This window comes from Ursus maritimus, unplaced genomic scaffold (genome assembly GCF_017311325.1).
Source record: "Ursus maritimus isolate PB19 unplaced genomic scaffold, ASM1731132v1 scaffold_6, whole genome shotgun sequence".
NCBI classification, from domain to species: Eukaryota; Metazoa; Chordata; class Mammalia; order Carnivora; family Ursidae; genus Ursus; species Ursus maritimus.
This window is the reverse complement of record NW_024426774.1, coordinates 74699016-74719242: the sequence shown is the minus strand read 5'-3', so window position 1 is coordinate 74719242 and position 20227 is coordinate 74699016. Positions and strand designations below refer to the sequence as shown.

General features: G+C 36.8%; 1 protein-coding gene across 1 annotated transcript in view; it reads left to right on the top strand.

Annotated features, from left to right (window-relative positions):
- The first annotated feature begins 335 nt into the window (after positions 1-335).
- TMEM131 (transmembrane protein 131) overlaps positions 336-20227 on the top strand; it is a 255390-nt gene continuing 235498 nt past the window's right edge. Inside the window, exon 1 of the mRNA XM_040623556.1 lies at positions 336-531. Coding sequence (XP_040479490.1) covers positions 351-531 — 181 coding nt within the window. The 5' untranslated portion in view covers positions 336-350. The remainder of the gene's footprint in view (positions 532-20227) is intronic.

Sequence of the window (20227 nt, the reverse complement as noted above, 5' to 3'; positions counted from 1 at the left end):
GGCACGGCGGGGGCGGTGCCCAGGGCCGCGCCCCGCCCCTCGCAGGCCAGCGCCCGGAGCCCGCGGCCCGTGCCCGTTTCCAGTATGGCCGCCCGCCGTGCTTGACCCGTGGCCTCTCAGCTTCGACTCTTCGTAGGCGATGCCGAGGCCGAGGCCGTGACTGACACTCTTGCTCACACGCACGCACGGACCCACACCCACGCCCGGAGCCCGAGCCCTGGGCCCGGAACCGCTCTCGCCCCCTGCGCCGCGGCCAGAGCCCGGACCACGGCTCCCGCGCCGCCGCTGCCGCCGCCTCGCCGAGAAGGGCCGCGCCGGACCTCGAGCGCGGCGGCCCCCGGCCGGCAGGGATGGGGAAGCGGTCTGGAGGAGGAGCAGCAGGAGCCGCCGCCGCCTCCACGTCCTCAGGGGCCGGTGTGGAGCCCGCGGCCAGCCGCGGTTGGGGCCCGCGGAGCGCGGCCGCCGGCCTACTGGGAGCGCTGCACCTGGTGATGACCCTCGTAGTGGCCGCGGCGCGAGCTGAGAAGGAAGGTGGGTGTCAGCCGCCCGGCATCTCCCAGGCCCAGCCCCGCGGCTGTCAGCGCGCCTTCGCGGAGGCGGCCGCCCGGCTGCGAGCGGAGAGGAAGGGCTGCGGCTCGGGGCTCCGAGGGCGGTGGAGCGCGCAGCTCCGTCCGGCGCGAAGTTGCTCGGTCGAGTCCCGTCCCGAGCCGGGAACTTGCAGTTCGAATGCCAACTCGCGGCGTTGGCTGCGCGGAGTTGCTCTTGTTCTCCGTGATTCCTTCCCCTTGTCTTTCCTCTTGACTCCTGTCACTGCCATTTCAAAACTTCCTGAGTTCGCGTATCTTCTTGCCACTTGGCCCACTGTGTAGGAGGAGCATATTTTTAGACTTGATCGCTGTTAATAGTCACATTTTAGGACACTTTCCCCCGTTTGGTTGTGGTTTTAATAACGGCGTGCACACAGAAAATGTAAAAATAGCAAGACTAGTGGAAAGGGTTCAAAACACAGCTTACAAAATTTTACTTCTAATTTGTTGAAACATTTCTTGGAGAGGAATCTTGTTTCTTCAGCTTCCCTCTCTTTTATCGTTTTGCAGTATTGATTGTTTAGCTAGCAATTCAGTGTATATGATACAATTCTGTTTAGTTCTCTAGTAAGCTATTGGAAGTCTGTTTACATTTTTAATTTATTTTAAGATTGGGTGTCATCTTTAGTGTGAAAGAGTTTAAAAACAGATATGCTGTTTCTAGTTTGCAAACCTTTATCTGTAATTTAGTTAAGGACTGACCCCTATTTTTAAAAACTCATTAGTATCGAATGACTTTAAAACTGGTACTCCTACAGGTTTAAAAATTATTTGTAACCTAGAGGACCAAATCTGTAGTTGTGTTGGCACTACCTGTTTTTTAGTCTAGGGAAATGAGTGGTCACAGAGCTTTCACAAAGAAATCACTAAAAGTGAGTGGTTTTTAAAAAGCTAAGCAAAACTTGTTAGTTTAGCTTCCACTTCACACTAAACTGCCACTACAAAAAATAATGTCTTGCCACAGTAACTTTCGGGTTGGTGTTCTGCTTTATGACTTAAGTCACTTGTTATCATTATTGAAGGCAATAGCTAAATGCAAACCAAATCAATGTTGAAGTACAAATGTGCCTCTCTCCACTGTTTCCTTATTTTTGTTCAACACATTAAATTCTCTCATTTAACCTTGTAAGCAACCTTAGTCTGGGTTAACATAGGTGGGAATTATTCAGAGAATTACCATGTATTGGAAGAATTAATTGACAGAGGCAGGATTATTTCCAGAATAAAATATTGCTGCTTTATGACTAGTCAGGCCTGTTACTGTCATAGTTCATTGATTGGTTACAGATCTGCAGTTAGATGATTGTTACTATTGTGTGTCCGTGGTGTCCAGTATGGGTCTGGCATGTAGTTGGTGTCCAATAAAGCTAAAACAGTACAATAATTTAATGGGCATGTCTCCTTTTGTTTCAAGTAGTCCTTGGCAGGTATTGTGTCCTTGCTTTTCAGTTCTTTTGCTTACCTTGTACAGTGCCAGGCACACAGTAGGGATTTAACATTTGTTTGAGTGAATGACTGTCTTCATGGGCCATTAGCACAGGGAAATAAAATAATGATTGAGTCTCATAAAACATTAAGGTTATATTATCCTTCTGCTGCTTTTTTCCCCCACAGCCGTATGTATGCTAATTTTCTGTGTATAGTTAACAAATCCCTTGTTTAAGAAATCTCAGCCTAAATTATATTTGCTAATTTCCTATTTGTTTATAAGTTTTAGTGAACGTCTCTAATACCCATAAGTGTAAGGCTCAGATGAGAATTTCTTGCCAGGGTGTAAAGTATGAAAAGATGTGGTTGAATCAGTCAGTGGTGCTGGCAGAATCAAACAGCTTTTGTGGCCCATGTTGTGTCTGTACAAACAGTTTGAATGTACAAACCAGCTAGTCAAGATATTGATGGTAATTATACTAATATAAAACAAAAGCCTCTGCCCATCACAGATGAAATCTGGTTCTAATCAAATATTCTGTGAAGGTGGCTCTAAAAATGGCCTGTGCTTTCAGCCTTCTTGCTGATCAAACTATAGTATTGTTTTTGTTTGAGTAAGTAGAAGAAATGAGATTGATTTTTACATGATTATGATACCATGAGTTTGGCATCTGATGGGTCACAGATACAGCATTTGCCCTAAAAATGTGTTGTTGAGTTTTTTCAGGAAGCCTGGGCAGATTTCTGAAGGTAGCTGAGTTCAGTTTGTCAGTTTATACCCTGAGGATTTTTTGTGTTTATTTTAATAGTATAAACTAGTAATTTTTTAAACTTAAGATTTTCCTGCAATATTAATGATGGTTCTCTGGGTATTTTGTATATTTTTCCTCAGTTGTAGCAGAATTTCACTAGAAAATCTTCACAACAAAATAAAACTCATTGTCTCTTGTTGAAAACAGCAGAATAGCTAAGTGCATTATCTAATGCAGTTTTTAATGTTTGGACTAGATGTTAATTTCCTTAAGTCAGAAGCATGAGCCATTCCTTGTCTTAACATCCTGGATGTTTTAACATTCCTGTATCTTAATATCCAATTTTACTGATTAGTGGGGATGTATAATTATTTCAGAGAAAAGGGACCTTTGAGAATGTTTTGGCTCTGCTCTACAGTTTGTAAGGATTTTGAAAAAGTTGGGAAAGGAAGAAGTTACTGTGATTACTACAAATAACTCACTTATTCTGGATTGGTGTCAAAATTTTTCTTGAAGCTAAGTTCTGAATATTGAGAATAGTGAAAATAGATATGTGTAGTGAAAATATTAAAATATATAGTGAAAATATGTGTATGTATGTTAAACATAATTTTTAGTAGTATTTTGATTTTGTTTTAAAGATTTTTATTTATTTGAGAGAGAGAAAGAGGAGCAGAGGGAGAGGGGCAAGCAGACTCCACTCTGAGCACCGAGCCCAGTGCAGGACTCAATTACATGACCCTGAGATCAAGACCTGAGCCAAAACCAAGAGTTGGATGCCTAACTGACTGAGCCATCCAGGCGCCCCAGTAGTATTTTGATTTATTAATCTGCCCATTGTGACCAGCAAATAGGAGTTTTTTTGAAAAGCATCTTTTATCAAGTAATACAGTTTTGCTGTCAAATGGGTTTTGGGAAGGCATGGTTGTCTTTCAATTTATTATAAATAAAAAGCTCCATTTTATGTATCTAGTAGGTATGAACTTGGATAGATTTTTAGGAATATGGTTGCTTTAGTTTGTGACAAATTTCAGTGTCACATGTATAAATTGGATATAAATGGCAAGGCAAAGTTTAATAATCTTTATTAGGACTTTTAAATTTGTTTGCTGGATACATTAGTTTTGTATAGAAATTTTTGTTTTAAGTTTGTATTTGTGACAGACGCAGGAGGAGGGTCCAAAAATGTTTTATCTACAAAGCATATGAACAAAGTACTTAGTAATAAAGGCCAGAAGAAAAGAGAGTAAAATGTAATTAGGGGAGTTGTCTTAGGATGGTGGAATTGATTAGGAGTGGTATTTATTTTTTTCTAATCAAATTATTACTTTATAATGTAAAATTATTTTTATAAATGATTTTCTTCAGAGTTGTTTTAATCTTTTGTATGGTGGTAGAATGGCTACTCTTCAGTTTAGACCCTAGTAAGTAGAATATTACTTTGTTAATACTGCTTCACTAATGAACTTCTATTGGCTTACTTTTACTAAAAGCTGTTTGCTACTGCCAGAAGCTTTGGAATCCTGTAGTTGGGAAAAGTGTGTCCTCTCTTTCTCTTGTTAATGACTATTTTCCTTCTCTTTATAATCCTTTCAGTGGGTCCTCATAGACACTTGCCAAAAAGATCAGCTTTGAGAGTAGATGTAAAATCATCTAATTTGTTATCATCCGGAGTAGTAATAAGCCAAACGACTCTTGGGGAAAAATTAAATCATTGTCGAGTGCTTGATATTTTAGAAACTCTTTTTCATCTACACATGGCTTGAGCTTTCTGACCGGCCTTGGCAGATGGAGAGGCCTTTTTTCTATGGCTAAATTTTTCCTCACTATCTTTTTTAAGCAGCATCAGGCACTGTTGATAGCTGCTTCTTGGAACTTTTCTCCTTTCATTTCCATGACTTTGTACTTCTTGGTTATCATCCTTAGTCGGCAGTCACTGCTCTCCAGCCGCCCACTGGATGTCTTCCTTCGCACGTGTGTCCAGCCACCAGCGTGCACTGCACATGTCTAGGGCAGAAGTATCTCACACCATCTCTGGTTTCCCAGTTTTTACCAATGCTGTGATTATTCTCTCTGCCACATTGGTCTTGTTTTGATCCCTTAGCAAGTGGTGTCAACGTCTGTTCCCCTTCTTGGTCAACTCTCCCATGGCCTCCAGCCTAGAGGCATTGTGGTGGGCTCTCATCTCCAGACTTTCTCCACTTCTGTTTGCATTGTCTTTGTTGCTCATTTGTCATTCATTCTGACACACTTAGCGACTTAAATTATTTTATGGGTGACATTTCTTCACCCAGACTGGAATTTTTGAACCTCTTTCAACAGCTATGTATATACATAGCAGGCATTCGGTTTTAGATGAAGTTTACCTAAAATGACCTTATCTTCCCCCTTATACCTGGGACTGGGCTGAGAGTCAAGAGTACAGGTGAAACTTGGACCTTGGTTGCTGGTGTCATTATGAATTCTTATTAAGACATAGGGTAACACCACTTTTTTTCTTCTCTGCTTGTTGCTTTTCCTTGTAACTGAGTGATAGACACTTAATGTAAATCACACTTTTGTAACTTTTGGATTTTAAGGTTTGAGATTCTTCTATACCCTAATTTATAGATCATGAAACAGGCACAGAGAAATTAAGTAGTATTCTGAAGGTAACAGGGTTGGCAGGTAGTTGAGCCAGGTTTCCATCCCAAGCTCTCTGTTCCTAGAACCAACTATATAATCCTGGATGAGTACTTAAGGTAGTAGATTTTGATGTATACCAGTTGGAGAAAGAGCAGAACTGCCAGTTCTTGCAGAAGCAGTGTATTAAGTATTCCAGTGAAGTGCACTTTTTTTTTTAAATAACTGTAAACGTCTGTATCATCCATACTGTTAACCATTAAAATGATCACAGGCCATTCTGGATCATGTACATTCTTAAAAGGAAACCAAGGAAACCCATGAATGGATAATCTAGGGAACAGATATTTGGTAATGAAAGCTACTGACTCTGTACTCAATGATTTAAGTACCTGATATATTCTTAGGTTAAGATGAAGACTGAATTCTGTGAACATTCCTTAGTTCTAGATTGGTATGACAAGTTAGTCTAGATGTGTGGAATATTCTCAGAAACTAGCCCTGATTAAAAGGAACTGGAAATAATCCAAAGGCTGGTAGTGGCATCAGCTTTTAACAATGGGGAAATCTCTTTGAGAATTCCACTAGAGGTCCAGGAGCTCCCAAAGAAGTTCATTTCTAATGCTTTGTTCATCCTTGTGAAGGCATTTTTGGGTTAGGTGGTCATTAGTTTCATTTATAATACTAGATCAGTTTTTCTTTCATTCCCGTGTGATTGCCTTAGAGAGATTTTTAGAAAGCCATAACTATTTGTGTGATTCATTTTATAACATATAGCACTTAGAGCAAAGGTCCGAAAAATGCCTAAGATCTAAGAGGATCCTTGACATGTCTGTCATGATTGAGTGTCGAACCTGCTTTGTTTCTATATAATCGTAAAAAAAAACAAAACAAAAACAAAAACACACACACATAAAATTATACTGTCTTAACCATTTTAAGACTACTGTTCAGTAGTATTAAGTATATTCACATTGTTGTGGAACAGATCTCCAGAACTTTTCCATATTGCATAACTGAAACTCTGTCCATATCCGTTGAACAGTATCTCCCCATCTCTCTCCCCTGCTCCAGCTCCATCGTTCTACTTTCCGTTTTTATGAATTTTACTACTTTAGATACCTCATGTAAGTGGAATCATGCAGATTTGTCTTTTTGTGGCTGGCTTATATCACTTAGCATAATGTCCTGAAGGTTCATCATACTGTAGCGTGTGACAGGATTTCTTTCCTTTTTAAAGCTCAATAATATTCTGATGTATTTATATACCATTTTTTCCATTTCTTTATCCATTTACCCATCAGTGGACATTTGGATTGCTTTCACTTCTTGGCTGTTGTAAATAATTCTGCTATGAACATGGGTGTGCAAATGTCTCTTTTGAGATCCTGCTTTTAATTCTTTTGGGATATATATACCCACAAGTGGGATTACTGGGTCATATGGTAGTTCTCTTTTTAATTTTTTAAGCAACTGCCACACTATTTTCCGTAGTAGCTGCACCATTTTACAATTCTACCAACAGTTCACAAAGGTTCAGTTTCTCCACATTCTCACTAATGCTTGTTATCTTCTGGTTTTGTTTGTTTGTTTATAGTGGCTGTCTTAGTGAGTATAAGGTTATATCTCATTGTGGTTTCCATTTGCATTTTTGTAAGTGATATTGAGCATCTTTTTATAGGCTCGTTGGCCATATATATCTTTTTCTGTGTGTGTGTGAAGTATCTATTCAAGTCCTTTAACCACTTTTAAATTGGGTTATTTCTGTTGTGGTTGAGTTGCAGGAGTTCTTTATATATACTGGTTATTAACTCCTCATCAGATAGATGATTTGCAGATACTTTCCCCCCATTCCATAGGTTGCCTTTTTACTCTTTTATTTTAACCTTTGTTACACAGAAGTTTTTAAGTCTGATGCAGTCCCATTTGTCTATTTTTGCTTTTGCTGCCTGCACTTTTAATGTCCTTCCAAAGAAAACATTGTCAAATCCGATGTCATGAAGCTTTTCCCCTGTTTTCTCTAGGAATTTTAGTTTTAGATCTTTCATTTTATTCTTTAATCTATACACATTCATTCTTTTGCACGTGAATACCCAGTTTTCCCAGTACCATTTGTTGAAGAGATGTCCTTTCCCCAGTGAGTGGTCTTGGAACCCTTGTATGATGATCATGTGACCATACATGAGAATTTATTTCTGGGCTCTCTATTCCATTGGTCTACTTGTCTCTTTATGCAAGTACCACACTTTCCATTACTGTAGCTCTGTTACATGTTTCGAAATCAGGAAGTGTAAGTCCTCAGAATTTGTTTTGGCTGTTTGGGGTCCCTTGAAATCCCATATGGATTTTAGGATGGTGTTTTCTGTTTATGCAAAAAATGCTCTTGTGGTTTTGATAGGGATTGCATTGAATCTGTAAGTTGCTTTGGGTAGTTTGGACATCTAAACAGTATTAAGTCTTCCAGTTCCATGAATGACATGGGATGTCATTCCATTTATTCGTGTTGTCTTTAATTTCTTTCTGCAGTCTTTTGAAGTTTTCAGTGTGTACAAGCCTTTCTTCTCTTGGTTATTATATTTATTCTTAGGTATTTTATTTTTTATGCTACTATAAATCAAACCTGCATTTTTGAACAGATTATTTCAATTATTGTATGACTAAGTATTGTGAACATGTAGTTTTTGAGAAAAGAAACATGCTCTGTATTTGAAACAAAAAATTCTACACGCTTAAAGTATTTCCTTAGATTGCTTACCTATAAATTGAAACGTATTTTAAGTCTTCTTAAGTTCTAAGAAATTTGTGACTATTTTCTAAATGAGTTATGATTGCAAAATGATATGACAGTCTAACTTTGGTTCTTAACTAATTCTTTTTCATATAGTTATAGTATTACATTTGGATCAAAACATGTGATAGTAAAAAACTGTCGCAGCAGTAAAGTTTGAGAAATAGCCTAAGACAATTCTGCTACAAATTAATTAGCAGTTTGTATTCCTGGTATGGCAAGGGCCCTACCTGGCTTTTCTTTTTTTGGGAATGATTAAATTGGAAGCAGAAGATTTCCTAGGGAATTATTTATAGTAGAAAGGTGCTGTCTAGAACTTAAGCCTAATCTCAAAGCTCTTTATAAATAAAGTGTGTCATTTCAAAAGTTACTTGTTAGAGCAGTGCATAAGAGAGGGCAGTGTGCTTTTCAAACTGGATCACTTTAAAAAATGCTTGGTGAATTGGTGACATGGACTCATCTGAAGTATTGCTACTTGATTTGCAAATAGGGAATGAAGTAGTGGTTAACACTACCAAGAGTCAATTTCTCTTTTCAGATCTTTCGCATGTAGGGGAGTTTTTTCATATTTAAAGGTTTATCTCACCTACTGGGGGCTTCTCTTGGGTTCTGGCTGGATGTGAAAAGAGGTTACTTGAGACTCATATTGAAGAGAAGATGTAAGAAAGAAGCAGGCTGGAGTTAGATTGAATTTTAATAGGATCTTAGAGATTCTTGTAAATAGAAAATGTCCAAATATTGTCAGTTCCTTCCCAACTGCATTTAGGTTTAGTTGTGCTCATATGGGAGCATGAGCTTTTGGAGGTTAAGGAGCGGGTCATGTTCTTCCTGGACCGAACATTTTATGTGTTTCAACACATTCAGTCCTGTCTGGGTAGGAGAAGCAGTGAAGCATAACCAATTAAAGATGAAGCAGAATGAAGGAAAGGTATTTCTGAAATGCTAGTATTTATACAAGTTTGATTTTTCGCCATTTTGGAAATATGTTTGCAATTATTGCCTATAATTGGTAATGCCTATAATTACTTAATGATAATGGCTGTTTATCAAGTACTTTCTTTGTGTCAAGCACTGTCTTAATTGCTTTGCATACCTTATCTCATTTAGTCCTCACATTAACCCTATGTGGGACGCCAGTCCTTCTTCCTATTTATTTATTTATTTATTTAAATTTTTATTTTGTTGTATTAGTCACCATACAGTGCCCTCCTTAATACCCATCACCGGCCTATCCCAATCCCCCACCCTCTCCCTCTGAAGCCCTCAGTTTGTTTCCCAGAGTCCACAGTCTCTCATGGTTCATTCCCCCTTCTGCTTACCCCCCCTTCATTTTTTCCTTCCTTCTCCTACTGATCTTCCTATTTCTTTTGTTCCATAAATGAGTGAAACCATGTGATAATTGTCTTTCTCTGCTTGACTTATTTCACTTAGCATAATCTCCTCCAGTCCCGTCCATGATGCTGCAAATGTTGGGTAATCATTCTTTCTGATGGCTGAGTAATATTCCATTGTATATATGGACCATATCTTCTTAATCCAGTCCTTCTTCCTTAACTCTTCAAATCTGTTCTTGGTTACAATTCCTCTGTGGCTGTCAGTACTCCTGGGGAGGTGCTTGCTTGTGATAGTATAATACATGATTTTAATCTTCAGTAAAATGAGACAGTAAAATATATAATAAGTCTTCCTATGCATACAGTCTAGAGGTCAGTTTGGAAAAACTTTTTTCACTTTCACAAAAAATTCATGTTGATAGTAAAAATGAAACAAGTTATAACATACAGATGAGTAAATGGAGAACAATTTCTATAACCTGTCAAGTACAAAGAACCAGGGTGCCCAGGTGGCTCAGTTGGTTAAGTGTCCAACCCTTGGTTTCGGCTCAGGTCCTGATATCACGGTTGTAGGAGTGGTTGTGGGATCGAGCCCCACATCAGGCTGTGTGCTCAGTGCAAAGTCTGCTTCAGTTTCTCTCTCTCCCTCTCACACACACTCTGGCTCTCTCTCTCAAATAGATAAATAAAATCTTAAAAAAAAAAAAAAAGAACCAACATCAGTCATCAATTTTCTCGCTTTTTCTCTCCCTGCTTCCCATTTGAAAAATAGATACTGCCACATTGCCTTTGAAAAAAACGATCAGTTCACATTTCAGCAATATTTTGTGAGAGTGCCAGCTTTCCCTCATTGACTGTTACTCTTCTTTTAAGTCCTCACCAATCTGGCAAGAAAAGTTGTCACACTGTTTTAATTGACTTTTTAAAAATTGCTACTGTTTATTCACCATGGTTTCATAGCACTGAGTGAGGCAGTTAGGTGTTAAGAAATACCTCAAGTTCAAAGAGGAGGGGTCAAGAGCTCTAGCTGGTATTCTGAGATTCACATAACCTCAGGAAATTCTGAACGATCCTGGGTAGTATTCTGCATACGGACCTAAGTCAAAATGTGTGTCAGCGAGGAAGGAATTCTGGGAACCATAAGTTTCATTATCCATAGAGTAGGGATAATAACAGCATCTTTCTCATTGAGTTGCAAAGATTTACTGAGGTGGTGGGTGAAAAGCTCTTAGCACAGTGCCTGACACATTAACAAAATTGCTAATAAGACTGAACACTATTATACATTTGCTAGCCGTTTGTATTTCTTTTGTATTGTTCGATCCTGTCTTTTGTCAGTTTTTCCATTGGGGTTTGGATTTTTCTTTTTGACTTAAATGAACAATTAAGGATTTCATTTTTCCAAATTTCCATTTGCATTTAAATGTTCTACATTTCAGTTGTCTATTTATTATCATTATTTGAAAATTTATTGGCCATATCTGTCACTCCTTTCCTTTATGGTTTCTGTCTTTGTTGTTATGTGTTAAAAGCCCTATGAATAAAATCTATTCAATATTTTTTCTCTATGATTCTATTTTTAAATGAAAATCTCTAATTCATCAGTCTGTTGGTATCAGGTAGGGAATCTATTTTTCTCAAATGGTTAGTTGCCTGAACACCACTTACTAAGTTATACATGGTATTTCCTTTTCATGCAAATTCTGTCATATACTTGGATGAGTTACTTGATTTTCTGGTTTTTTCCTAACTGATGCATATTTTTATTTTAAATTTATTTTAAGTATTCCATCTTTATTTTATTTATTTTATTTTATTTTATTCATTTGTCCATTTTATTAGCTGGCTTGGCAGGTCATTCCCTCCCCCTAAATTACTGTTCTTCCAAAAACATTTTCTTGTCTATCTTGTTTTTATTCTCTACAAACCCTAAAACCATTTTGAAGAAAATTTAAAATTTCTGTTTGCTTTTTTAAAAAAAGATTTTACTTATTTATTTGAGAGAGAGAGGACAAGCAGGGGGAGCGGCAGAGAGAGAGGGAGAAGCGGACTCCCTGTTGAGCAGGGAGCCTGATGCTGGGCTTGATCCCAGGACCCTGAGATCATGACCTGAACCAAAGGCAGTTGCTTAACTGATTGTGCCACCCAGGTGCTCCTTTATTTGCTTTTTTATTAGGATTGCATTAAAATGCTAGACAAATTTGGAACTTATTGATATCTCTTTTAATATTTTCTATTTTCCTTTCACATGCAAACACACAGACATTAAGTTGAACCATTTGAAATTGCCATTTTTGTAGGCCCCAAATGATTGAATAACAGCTTATTCAATAATATTAATATGTATGTTTACATGTATTATTGCATTGGCTAGAGTATTGGAACACTGTTAAATAAAAATAGTGAAAAAGCAGGCCTTATCTTTTTTCATCTTTATAGGGAAATACTGCTTCAGTGTCTCGTTGTGAAGTATGATTGTGGCAGTTGTTTGAAATTAGATGTTTTTGGGGAGTCTGGGTGGCTCAGTCGTTAAGCATCTGCCTTCGGCTCAGGTCATGATCCCAGCGTTCTGGGATCGAGCCCCGCATCGGGCTCCCTGCTCAGCAGGAAGCCTGCTTCTCCCTGTCCCACTTCCCCTGCTTGTGTTCCCTCTCTTGCTGCCTCTCTGTCAAATAAATAAATAAAATCTTTAAAAAAAAAAAAAGAAAAATTAGATGTTTTTGATAAGAGAAAATTTCTTACATTTTTAAGAGTTTTAGTCTTAAGAGTTATTAGGGATAGATGTTAATGCTGTATCAGATGAAATTTTCTTATGGTTTTTACTCTAAGCTATTGATTTTGGCTGTTTGCATTACGGCAGCAATTATCTTGACTTCCTTCCACTGAACTCTAATGGTGAATTAGCCCACATTTCTGTTCCCTCTAGAAAACCTGTCCATGATGCCCGTTGAACTTGGGCTGCTGTTAACAGGCTACTCTCACACACATTCACACATTTGCTCCCTCTAGCTGATATGTGCATTTTTATTTATTGTTTTATTTTTTCTCTCTTTCTTTCTGTTTCCTCCTTTTTAGCAAACTCTTAAAAGCTTTCGAAATATTTCGGATATTGCCAAAAAGTTATCAATAGTAATAGCAACAACAGAAAGTACTTTTAAGAATAACAAGAAATTTGCAGAATCTGAGGAAAACTTTAACACATTCTTGAAGCCAGAGAAGTAGATTTGAATAGTGGAAAGACATTCCTTGCACTTGGAAAGAAGAACTCAACATCATAAAGATGTAGTTCTCCCTAAGTTAACATTAATTTGACCACAGATGCAATTAAAAAATACCAACACAGCTTTTTATAGAGTTTGAAAAGTTGGTATTAAAGTTCATATGGAAAAATAAACATGTAGGAATGCTGGGAAAATGCTGAAAAAGAAAAGTTATGAGGTGTAACTAGCACAAGCAGTTATTAAAACGTATACTGTGAAGCCATTATATACTTGGAAAATGTAAGGTATTGGTATATATAGAGACAGATAAGTGAAATAGAGTAGAAATTCTGTGAGTAGATCTTAAGTCCATATGGTTTATGCTACATACCTGCTTTCCTTCAGGGCATCTGGAATGTGTGAGGCAGAGAGTGCCTATATGGCCAGCCCCCCAGTTAAAACTTTGCACCCTGTATTAATTTACTATTGCTGCTGTAGCAGGTTACCACAGTTTTAGTGTCCTAAAACAATGCAAATTTATTCTCTTATAGTTCTGAAGGGCAGAATTCTAAAATCAAGATGTTGGCATGTGTGTGTTCCTCCTTGATGCTTAAGTGGAGGATCTTTTTCCTTTCCTTTGTGGGCTTCTAGAGGCTGCCTCCATTCCTTGGCTCATGGCCTTTCCCTCATATCACTCTACTGTCTTGCTTCATTCATTGCAGCTTGTTTCTTTCATTGTCATGTCACATTGCCTTCTGATCCTCTGATTGCCCCCCTCTTGTAAAGACCAATATGATTACACTGGATTCCTGTAGATAATCCAAGATGATCCCCCTGTTTCAAATCCTCGAATTAATCACATCCACAAAATGCCTTTTGCCAAATAAAGTAACATACACTGATTCTGGGGATTGGGATGTGGACATCTTGAGGAGCCGTTACTTAGCCTGTCACAAACATTGAGTCTGTACTTGAGTTTCCCTGGTAGATAAGACACCAAAAGCACAAACAGTGAAAGAAAAAATAGATAAATTGGACGTCTTCAAAAGAAAAAGTTTTGTGTTTCAGAGGGCAATGTCCTTTGAAAGTGAATGGTCGAAAATTTTTGTAAATTACATACCTGATATGGAATGTGTATCTAGTACATATAAAGAACTCTTACAACTCAATAGAAAAAAGAACCCAATTAAAAATGGACAAAGGATCTGAATGGGCATTTCTCCAAACAATAAGCACATGAAAAGGTGGTCAGTATCATTAGCCATCAGAGAAATACAAATCAAAAACAAAATGATATACCATTTCACACTCACCGATACACTTGTAATAAAAATGACAGGTAGTAACAAGTATTGGTGAAGATGTGAAGAACTTAAAATGTTATACGTTGCTATTGAGAATATAAGATGGTGCAGTTTCTTTGGAAAACAGGCTGGCAGTTCCTCAAAATGCTAAGTATAGAGTTACTCTATGTTCCAGCAGTTGTCTTGGGTATATTCCCAAAAGAAGTGAAAACATACATGCACACAAAAACTCATATAGGAATGTTCATAGACAGGGGCGCCTGGGTGGCTCAGTCGTTAAGTGTCTGCCTTCGGCTCAGGGCGTGATCCCGGTGTTCTGGGATCGAGCCCCACATCGGGCTCCACCTCTGGAAGCCTGCTTCTTCCTCTCCCACTCCCCCTGCTTGTGTTCCCTCTCTCGCTGGCTGTCTCTCTCTGTCAAAGAAATAAATAAAATCTTAAAAAAAAAAAAAAAAGGAATGTTCATAGACATGTTTTTCCTAATAGCCAAAAAGTAGAAATAACTCAAATATTCCATCAACTCATGAATGGATAATAAAATGGAATATTATTCAGCCGTAAGAGAGAATAAAGTATGGATGCAGGCTATAAATACAAATGAACCTTGAAAACATGCTAAGTGAATGAAGCCAGTCACAAAAGATCATATATGACCACAAAAAAATGTCCAAAATAGGCAAATCCTTAGAGCCAGAAAGTAGATCAGTAGAGACAGAAAGCTTAGGACTAGGGGAGAAAGGAATGGGGAGTGACTGTTAAAAGGTTTGGGGTTTCTTTTTTGGGATGATGAAAGTGTTCTGGAATTAGTGATGATGATTGAACAACTCTGAATATACTAAAAACTATGCACTGTGTATTTTAAATGGGAAATTCCATAGTATGTGAATTACATCCCAATAAAGCTGTTATTTAAAACGTTTATTTAAAAATTGACAAATGTCCTTTTTGTCTAAGAAAAAAAAAACCAAATAAGCTACCACTTCTCACTTATCTGACTGGCAAATGTTCAAAAGCTTGATAACACCTCTGGGGAGCTTGTGGAAAAGCACAACTTTGATGGTGGGAATGCAAAAGAGATACAGCCTTAATAGTATGAAATTTGGCATATTATCTGACACAACTACATACATGTTTAGTATTTTAACTCAGCAGCCCCAATCCTAGAAACTGATCCTGAAAGTCCACTTCTGACATACAAACACATGTGCACAAGGTTATTCATAACATGATTGTTTGTAATGAAAAAATACTGGAAACTGCCTAAACGTTCATATGTAGTTGAATAAATTATATTACATCCACATAGCGGATTCTTATTATGTACTTATAAAACAGAATGAAGAAGATCTCTGGAGTCTGATAATCATGATTACCTGATACACTGCAAAATGAAAACAGAAGAAAACCAAAGAGAAAGAAGGGAGGGAGTGGAGAGAGGGATGGAGGGAATAGGTCTGTGTTGTGTGTAGAGTATGCTACCTTAAAAATTTTTTAATGTTTGTGTGTGTGTGTGTGGTGTGTAGTTCTCTAAATATATGTATAGATCTGTGTAACTACCACCACAATCAGGATACAGAGCAGTTTCATTACCCCCCTCAAAACTCTCTCGTGTTTTGCCATTATAGTCACAGCCTGTGTCCACACTTCTAAACCCTGGCAAATAATGTGTTCTCCATCACTATAGTTTTCTCTTTTTTAGAATATCATGTAAATGAAATCATATGGTATCTATAGTTTTGAGACTATGATGTTGAGACTGGTTCTTTTACTTACCACAATGCCTTTGAAATTCATGCAACTTCTTGTGCATGTCAGTAGTCTATTCCTTTTCATTGCTGAGTAGTATTCCAGTGTGTGAATGCACCATGATTTGTTTATCATATTTTAATGAAAATATGGACTGTTTCCAGTCTTTGGCTATTACAAATAAAGCTTCTATGAACATTCATAGATAAGTCTTTGTATGCACATATGTTTCTTTTTCTCTTGTATCAGTACCTATCAGTGGAAAGTCTGGATCATATGGTGGGTGTATATTTAACTTAAGAAACTGCTAATTTGTTTTCCAAAGTAGTTATTCCTCAGTGAATAATGATAATGAGCATTTTTTCATGTGCATATTTGACATCCATATATCATTTTTGGTAAAGTGGCTCTTCAAATCTTTTGCCCATGTCTATATTGCATTATTTGTTTTCTAATTGAGATTTGAGAATCCCTTATAAGGTCTGGCTCTAAGTCCTCTGGAGATATATGTTTGCAAAGATTTCCTCCAGTCTGTGGCTTATATTTTCATTCTCCTAACAGATGTCTTTTGAAGAGAAGTTTTTAATTTAGTTCCAGTTTATGAAGTTGTTCTTTAATAGATCATGTTTTTGGTATTGCATGTAAATCTTTGCCTCACTCAGGGTATCAAATATTTTCTCCTATGTTCTCTTCTAGAAGTTTTATAGTTTTAGGTCTTCCATTTAGATCTACGCTCCATTTCGAGTTATTTTTACATATGGAACAAAGTATGAATCCAAGCAGGAGGAGCAGCAGAGGGGGAGGGAGAAGCAGACTCCCCACTGAGCAGGAAGGCGGTTGTGGCCCAGGACACTGAGATCATGACCTGAGCTGAAGGCAGACGCTTAACCTCCTGAGCCACGCAGGTGCCCCCAGTATTTCATATTTTTGATACTATTATAAATGGTATTTTTTTAATTCAGTGGTTATTATTCATTGCTAATATGTAGAAATTAACTGATATTTGTATATTGATCTTGTATTCTGTAATCTTCCTAAACTGACTTATTAGTTCTAATAGCTTTTCTGTAAATTCCATTGTATTTTCTGTATATAGATAATTATGTTTGCAAGTAAAGCCACTTTTACTTCCCCTTTTCCAGTCTGGATACATTTTATTTTTGCTGCCTGATTGTACTGGCTGGAACCTCCAGGACAGTGTTTAACAAAAGTAGTTAAGAGTGAACATTCCTGTCTTGTTCACAATCTTAAGGGGAAAGCAGTGAGTCTTTCACCATTAAGTGTGATTTTAGCTGTACATTTTTCATAGATACCCTTCCTCAGGTTGAGGAAGTTCTCTTTTACATCTAGTTTGTTGAGGGTTTTTAACAGGAATAGATGTTGAATTTATCAAATGGTTTTTCTGTGTCTATTGAGGGTTTCTGTTGTTTTTGTTTTTTAAGGTTGTTAATATGTTGAGTTACCAACCTTGAGTTTCTTACTTGATCATGATGTATTATTCTTGCAATGTATTACTGGATTTCTTATTTTTGCTAAAATTTTGTTTAGAATTTTTATGTCTGTGGTCATGAGGGAGAGATAGTGTTTTCAGATGTATTTGCTTTTGCTATTAGGGTAATACTGACCTCATAGAATTAGCTAAGAGGTATTTTTTCCTTTTTAATTTTTTGGAAGAGTCTATACAGAATTGGCTTTTTTTTTTTTTTCCTGTAATGTGTAAGAATTAAGAATTAAAGCCATCTGGGCCTGGTATATTTTCTTTGTGGGGAGATGTTTAACTACAATGTTAATTTTTAAGATCAAAAGCTAGTCAAGTTATCTCTTTCTGAGTGAGCTTTGGTAATTAAAGTCTTTCAGAGAATTTGTTCATTTAAGTGAGATTTATTGACAAGGTTGTTCATAATGTTCTAGTATCTTTGAATATTTGTAGAATGTGTAGAGGTGATACCTCTCTTATTCCTGTTGTAATTTGTGTCTTCTCTCTTTTTTTGATCAATCTGTTCAAAGGTTTATCAGTTTTAATATTCTGCTCAAAAATAGCTTTTGGTGGTGGTTTTTTTCTTCCTCTCCTATCTCTCTTTATATTGATTTCCACTAAGATTTTTATTATTTCCTTTCTTCGGCTTACTTAGGACTTAATTTGCTCTTCATTTTCTAGATTCTTAAGATAGGAACTGAGATCTTTGATTTTGAGGCCCTTGGGGATTTACCAACGATCTTTTTATTATTGAGTTATAATTTAATGCCATTTGTCAGAGAGTGTACTTTGTATGATTTAAATCCTTTTGAATTTATGATTTGTTTTACGGCCTGAACTATGGGCTTATCTTGGTAAGTGTTCTACATGCATTTGAGCAGAATGTGGATTCTGATGTTGTTGGAGTGTTCTATAAATATCAGTCAGATCAGATTGGTCATTGGTGGTGTTCAAGTTATCATTTCCTTTCTGACTTTCTGCCTACTTGTTCTAGCAAGTATTGAGAGTGGAGTAGTAATATCTCTGACCATAATTCTGTATTTATCTATTTTTCCTTATGATATAATCAGTTTTTGCTTCATGTATTTTGAGGCGCTGTTATTAGATGTATAATGTTTAGAATTGTTTTGTTCTTTTGATGAGTTCATCACTTTATCATTGTAAAATGACCTTCTTTATCCCTGATAATATTCTTTGCTCTGAAATCTACTTTGGTGTTAATTTAGCCACTCTAGCATTCTTTGGAATAATGTTAGTATAGTATATATTTTTTCATCTGTTAAACCTGTTTTAATCTACTTGTGTCTTTTGTTGTCTTTATATTTAAAATGTGACACTTAAAGAGTTATCTGGCTTTTACCCAATACGATAATCTCTGCTTTTTAGTTGTCATTAGACTGGATGCATTTAATGTGACTGTTGATAAGATTAGGGCTGAGTCTGTCATCTTGCTCTGTTACCATTTGTCCATCTCTTTGTTCCCTTTTCCTTTTTTTCCTGCTGTCTTGTATTAATTGATTATTTAATTATTTTATTGTATTTTATCTCATTTTGGCTTATTAGCTATAACTAAAAAATTACATTATTTAAAGGTTGCTTCAAGACTTATAGTATAGATGTTTATCACAATCAAGCTTAAGTGATATGCCACTTGTAATAGTTTACTTACATTTTTTTCTCTTTGCTCCTTTATGCTGTCGTTGTCATTTTTTTTTATTTTACATGTTTTATGACCCACAATACATCATTATAGTTTTTGTTTAAATATATGTATTTACATTTAGTTTGTATAGTTATCATTTAGCTACCATTTCCAGTGATTTTTCATTCTTTTTTTTATGCCTGTAATTCTACTGTCTGAAGGATTTCCTTAAACATTTCTTGTAGGTGTATGAATTCTTTCAGCTTTTATGTTTGAAAATGTATTTATTTTGTCTTTGCTTTTAAGAGATATTTTTGCTGGATATAGAATTATAGATTGACAAGTTTTTATTTATTTTAGTACTTTAAAAATGTTATTTCCACTGTCTTCTCCCTTGCATTGTTTCCCGTGAGAAATTTGATGTCATCTTTATCTTTGTCTCTCTCTATGTAATGTATCTTTTCCCCCTCGGTGCTTTTGAGATTTCTCCTTGCCCCTTGTTTTGAGCAATTTGGTATCTCCTGGTATAGTTTTCTCATGTTTCTTGTGCTTAAGATTTATCAAGTTTTTTGGATCTGTGTATTTATAGCTTTCATTTGGTTTGGAAAATTTTCAGCTATTATTTCTTTAAATATTTTTCCTGTCCTCTTCTCCCAACCTCAGTTTTGGGACTCTAGTTATCCATGTATTAGGTAGCTTGAAGTTGATTCCACAACTCGGTATACTATTCAATTTTTGCATTTTTTTTCTGTGTATTTCATTTTGGATAGGTTCTTTTGCTATGCTTTTGAGTTCATTAATCTTTTCTTTTGCAATGTCTAATCTGCCATTAATCCCATCCAGTGTATTTTTCATCTCACACATTGTGGTTTTCATCTGTTTATGTCTTTTATTTCTCTACTTTTAGAACATAGGGAGCACGTTTATAAAATCTCTTTTATTGTTAGCTAGTTCTAACTTTTGTGCCAATTCTAGGTTGGTTCCAAGTGATTATTCTCCTGTTGGTTCATGTTTTCTTACCTTATTGCTCAATAATCTGTAATTGAATGCCAGATGTCGTGAATTTTATTTTGTTGGGTGTATATTTTTGAATTCATAGAAATATTCTTGAGCTTTGTTCTAAGATGCAGTTAAGTTACTTGAAACAGTTTGATATTTTTGGGGGTCTTGTTTTTAAGATTTGTTAGGTGGGTCTGGAGCAGTTCCCAGTCTAGAACTGATTATCCACAGCTAAGGCAAGACCTAACTGAGTATCCCAAATCTCGTGAATTTTGGGTTTTTCCAGTTTGTCTGGTGGGAACAGGCACTATAAGTGGCTCTGTGTGAGCACCAGGCACTGGTCCTTCT